We start from the raw sequence: 5,724 nt of genomic DNA, 5'->3' as shown, positions 1-5,724 counted from the left end.
CTACTCCCAGTAGGAGTAGGTTTTCCCCCTTCCCTAGTTGGAGTAGGAGAAGAAGGAAGAGGGAGAGGGAGAGAAGGAAAGGGGGGCCGACCCCCCTCCCAATTCGAATTGGGCTTGGGGGGGGCACCTTGGCCGCCTCCTCCTCTCTTCCACTATGGCCCATTAAGGCCCATTGACTCCCCGGGGGGTTCCGGTAACCTCCTGGTACTCCGAAAAAATGCCCGAACCACTCGGAACCTTTTCGGTGTCCAAACATAGCCTTCCAATATATCAATCTTTATGTCTCGACCATTTCGAGATTCCTCGTTATGTCCGTGATCACATCCGGGACTCCTAACAACCTTCGGTACATCATATCACATAAACTCATAATACCAATCGTCATCGAACGTTAAGCGTGCGGACCCTACGGATTCGAGGGCTATGTAAACATGACCGAGACACGTCTCCGGTCAATAACCAATAGCGGAACCTCGATGCTCATATTGGTTCCTACATATTCTACGAAGATCTTTATCGGTCAAACCGCATAACAACATACGTTGTTCCCTTTGTCATCGGTATGTTACTTGCCCGAGATTCGATCGTCGGTATCTCAATACCTAGTTCAATCTCGTTACCGGCAAGTCTCTTTACTCGTTCCGTAATACTTCATCCCGCAACTAACTCATTAGTCACAATGCTTGCAAGGCTTATAGTAATGAGTATCACCGAGAGGTCCTAGAGATACCTCTCCGAAACACGGAGTGACAAATCCTAATCTCGATCTATGCCAACCCAACAAACACCTTCAGAGACACCTGTAGAGCACCTTTATAATTATCCATTTACGTTGTGACGTTTGGTAGCACACAAAGTGTTCCTCCGATATTCGGGAGTTGCATAATCTCATAGTCTGAGGAACTTGTATAAGTCATGAAGAAAGCAGTAGCAAAGAAACTGTTATGATCATCATGCTAAGCTAACGGATGGGTCATATCCATCACACCATTCTCCTAATGATGTGATCCTGTTCATCAAATGACAACACATGTCCATGGCTAGGAAACATAACCATCTTTGATTAACGAGCTAGTCAAGTAGAGGCATAATAGGGACTATATGTTTTGTCTATGTATTCACACATGTACTAAGTTTCCGGTTAATACAATTCTAGCATGAATAATAACATTTATCATGAATTAAGGAAATAAATAATATCTTTATTATTGCCTCTAGGGCATATTTCCTTCATGTACCTTGCAGGCCAAGCTTCGGGCACCTTGCGGAAGTGGGGGAGTTCCGGACGGTGAAGATCCGAGCGCCCTCCCCGTACATGCAGAAGGCCTGTCGAAGCAGATGTGAGTGCGGCCGGTGGCCGCGGAGTACGAGGCCGACATAAGTGGAGGGGAGGCGACTACGACCAGCGCCCGTGGCTTCTCGTGTACCAACGTCAGCAAGAATGTGCCTCGGATGCGGCTTTGAGGATGGTGGGATGGGTGGATGCTTGAGACGGTCTGAGCGGCGTTCAAGCGGCCGGAAGTGGGTGGCGGGATAGGGCTACGAGGGCGAATGGTGTCGGAGTGGAGGTGCCGGGGGGGGGGTAGGGGGGAGAATGGCCTACATGGCACCAACCGGCGGGCCGGGGGAGGACAAGGCCGGACGCTGAGCGCGCCCACGCTGACGCAGACCCGCGTCAAAATTGGACCGAAAATGGATCGCGAGAGGACGAAAAACGAATGACCGTCCGTTAGGACCGCCGCGTTGGGTCGTGATTTGTGTCTGTTTTGATTAAAACACGTAGGAACGGAAAAAATGACTGTAATGCGTTGGAGTTGGCCAGGGGGCTCACACCGGAGGAAGAACGAGTGACAAGTCTAGGGTAGAGGTCAACCTAGATCTTTACTTTGTCACCTATCAGTTCTTCTTTCCGGCGTACGAGACCACCCGTCAGAGGGTTCAGCCCTCTGTCTCTGACCCCCAACCTCGGCCCGAAGCAGCGGCTCGGATCAGGCTTCAAACCTCAGGGCTACACATCACGCCGTCCGTTCCGTCTCTCTCCCCAAACGCGGCGGCACCAGGCTGCTGCTCGGCTGCTCCCACACTCCTTCTAAACCCTCACTCCCCGACGTTCCCCTCCCGGTCGGGGTCGGACAGCCGCACCGCTCGCCGGCGACGCGTCAGAGATGGACGGGGGCCACGGGCAGAGGCAGCCGCTGTCGCCGGCGATCTCGGCCTCGGCGGTGCTGCCGCACCAGCGGCAGATGCAGCTCCTCCAGCACCCGGCGCGCCCGGCAATCGCCGATCTCTTCACCCTGTACCTCGGCGTGCGTGCCCATCCCTTCCCCCCAATCTTTCACCGTACGCTCTCGCCAAACCCTAGTTCTGACCCTGCGTGCCCGTGGCCTTGCAGGTGAACTCGAAGCAGCGAGCCGAGGACCCGACGAGGGAGACGTCGTAAGTTGCTTCCTCTCCTGTGTGCTTCAAATTGGGTTGGATTTCGTGCGTAGTGCCGTATTAGTATTTGGTTAAGGTGGTATGGTAGATGATGCCAGATTTTGTTTGTGGCACCGTTATTTGTTTTACTGCATATGGCGTTAGCTGAGCGCATGAAGATTATTATGCCTTCTTAATGTCATATTATGCTGACAATTCTGAAATAGCTCGTGCAACCCTGGTGTGGTAGCTGTCTTTCTTGTACATTGTCTTATAGCACCTGTTCTGTACTCTGACCACGCGAATTATTCAGGAACAAGCTGCAGAAGAGAGTATCTGCTCATAACAGAGATCTGCCTCCCCGCGACGAGCAGTTCATTTCAGATTTTGAGCAGTTGTGCATGCCGTTTCCGGTAAGCAGAAGCATTGCACAGATATTCATTTGACCACAGGGCAAAAACAGAAGAGATTGATTATGTTTCCCTTTTTCTTAGGAGCAGGAGCAGTTACAGGCTGTCACAGAATCAGTTCTCATCTCATTTGTTCTGCAATGCAGTAGCCATGCTCCACAATCTCAGTTCCTGCTCTTTGCTACGCGGTGCCTCTGCGCTCGTGGCCACCTCAGATGGGACAGTCTCATTCCATCTCTACTTACTGTAGTTTCCTCCGCCGAGGCACCAATGGGCCAAGGGGGTTCTGTGACTGTTGGTGGCCCTGTGTCTTCTTCATCAGCTATTGCAGTGCCAAATGCTCCAAGCTTTCACGCTTCAAATCCTACGTCTCCCTTGTCAGCAATGAACACTATAGGATCTCCTACTCAATCTGGTATTGATCAACCTGTAGGGGCAAATGTGTCACCCATGAAGGCGGCTGAGTTCTCTACTCTTGGGCAGCCTGGTACAACATCAAGAGGTGACCAGTCCCGCAGAGGAGCACAAGTTAGCTACCTGCATCATTTATCCTGTAGGATTATTTTAGCTGGTCTGGAGTCCAATTTGAAGCCAGCTACTCATGCTGTGATATTCCATCATATGGTAAATTGGCTAGTCAATTGGGACCAGAGACCCCATGGCGTGGATGAAGCTGATACAGTGCAAACTTCTAGGATCGGAAGGCCCGTGCATGAATGGATGCATCTATGCTTAGACGTGATTTGGATTTTAGTTGATGAAGAGAAATGTCGCGTTCCATTCTATGAGCTTGTTCGCAGCAACTTGCAGTTTCTGGAGAACATTCCTGATGATGATGCAGTGATTTGCATCATTATGGAGATCCATAGGAGGAGGGACATGGTGTGCATGCACATGCAAATGTTGGATCAACACCTTCACTGCCCAACATTTGGAACTCATCGGTTCTTGTCACAATCCTATCCAAGCATAGCTGGTGAATCTGTTGCTAATTTGCGTTATTCTCCTATTACTTATCCCAGTGTTCTGGGTGAGCCACTGCATGGAGAGGTAATATTACCCTTTTTTCATTAATTAGCCACATCTTTCCTTTTATGCCTACTTTTCCCATGGATTGTTATATTATACATGCATTGAAGCCCCCGGTCAAGCTCATGCTACCTCCATTCCAATCTATAAGGCGTGCATACATCTAAAGATTTAACTTTGACCATCAGTTAGATCAATAATATACAAGTCGTATGTCCTAAAAATTATACCATTGGAAACTTCTTTCGAATACAAATTCAACAATATAATTTTCGTGGCATATAATCTACATTTCGTTGATTAAATTGATGGTCAAACTTGTTTCGTGGAATGCATGTGCGCCTTATAAACTCGAACGGAGGGAGTAGTGTTTACTATTACCTCCATGCAGAAATACTTCTATGGAGATTATTTTGATAGCAAGCACATATCATGAAGGTTTTAAACTTAAGCAAATAATTAGATAGAAAAGATAAGTGAAATGTCCTTGTGAATACCCAAGAGAATGAGGGAGGAATAAGTTAATGTACAAACATTCTCTATTCACCAACATTTTTGGAAAGGCAGAATTGTGTGAACACATTCTGAGATAGATTTTGCTAATGCTATTTTCACGTGGCCGTATTAGATAGTTTTATGTATATTAGTGATTCTCATGTGGTCATGTTAGATGTATTTATTATTGTCTAAAGCTGCTATAGTTCAAGTGCAATGTTTTTAAAACGGTTTATGTTTAGTTACAAAGGGATCACTATTTTTTTCTATGGTTTAGTGGTTCAGTACTGCAAATACAAACAATACTATTTATTTGCGGGTGTCTTGCACATTATTGATACAATATTCATCGTTATGATTGATCATAAATTATATGCAAGATGCATGAAGTTACACACGAAACAAGTGAAATGAAGCAACTAAAAACTGTTAGGCAACAAACTTGGGCAGGATACCAAAGCTTACATTGCATTCTTGTTTAGGATCTTGCAAACTCTATTCCAAAGGGGGGTTTCGACTGGGAACGTGCTCTGCGTTGCTTGAGGCATGCTCTCCGCACAACTCCATCACCAGATTGGTGGAGACGCGTTCTTCTTGTTGCTCCTTGTTACAGATCACATTCTCAAACATCAACACCAGGAGCTGTTTTCTCACCAGATATGATTGGTGAGGCAGTTGCTGACAGGACAATTGAACTACTGAAGTTAACTAACTCAGGTTAGCATCTGGGAGCTTCACTGTTTGTCGATTCGAGTACAGATCCCTTCTCAAGTGGGTGGATTCCAGATGTACATGGATGCTCACCCCTTTTACTAAATGCCCTTTTTAGGCATGCACCTTTTTTGTTAAGAATATAAATCTGCTTGTCGGATATTCGTATGGAGTTATTAATTATTGCCTGCTGCCTATGCACTCATTACAGCTCTGTCATACTATTGCAGAAACTCAGTGTTGGCAAGATTGGCTTTTGTTTGCAGATATCTTTTTCTTCCTAATGAAAAGTGGCTGTATTGATTTTCTCGATTTTGTGGACAAGCTTGCATCTCGAGTAACAAATGGTGATCAACAGATTCTACGCAGTAATCATGTCACATGGTTGCTTGCACAGATTATCCGTATTGAGATTGTGATGAACACACTTAGTTCGGACCCAAGGAAGGTGATATACTCTTGTATGATGATATGTACATATTTCTTCTTTTCTCTAGTTACTTAAATTCAATTCTTTAGTTCTTTACGAGAGATGTAGGTGAGGCAATGACAATACTCCCTCCGATCCATATTAATTGTCGTTGATTTAGTACAATCCACGACTGTACTAAATCAACGACAATTAGTATGGATCGAAGGGATACCAAGTTAGTGACAATTAATA

General features: G+C 46.2%; 1 protein-coding gene across 2 annotated transcripts in view; it reads left to right on the top strand.

Moving 5' to 3' along the window:
• The first annotated feature begins 1,921 nt into the window (after window positions 1–1,921).
• The window catches only part of LOC119322766 (mediator of RNA polymerase II transcription subunit 23-like), a 14,668-nt gene continuing 10,865 nt past the window's right edge, over window positions 1,922–5,724 (top strand). The window contains exons 1-6 of one of the 2 annotated variants that reach the window (XM_037596275.1): window positions 1,922–2,306; window positions 2,393–2,436; window positions 2,729–2,828; window positions 2,916–3,875; window positions 4,832–5,066; window positions 5,291–5,508. In XM_037596275.1, the coding sequence (XP_037452172.1) occupies window positions 2,166–2,306; window positions 2,393–2,436; window positions 2,729–2,828; window positions 2,916–3,875; window positions 4,832–5,066; window positions 5,291–5,508 (1,698 nt within the window). In that variant the 5' untranslated portion in view covers window positions 1,922–2,165. Of the gene's footprint in view, window positions 2,307–2,392; window positions 2,437–2,728; window positions 2,829–2,909; window positions 3,876–4,831; window positions 5,067–5,290; window positions 5,509–5,724 lie in introns of both variants that reach the window. The other variant, XM_037596274.1, reaches the window with a different exon arrangement.

The sequence above is a fragment of the Triticum dicoccoides genome, chromosome 6B, assembly GCF_002162155.2.
Source record: "Triticum dicoccoides isolate Atlit2015 ecotype Zavitan chromosome 6B, WEW_v2.0, whole genome shotgun sequence".
Taxonomy (NCBI): domain Eukaryota; kingdom Viridiplantae; phylum Streptophyta; class Magnoliopsida; order Poales; family Poaceae; genus Triticum; species Triticum dicoccoides.
The sequence above is the reverse complement of the archived record's forward strand: the minus strand, read 5'-3'. Positions and strand labels throughout refer to the sequence as shown.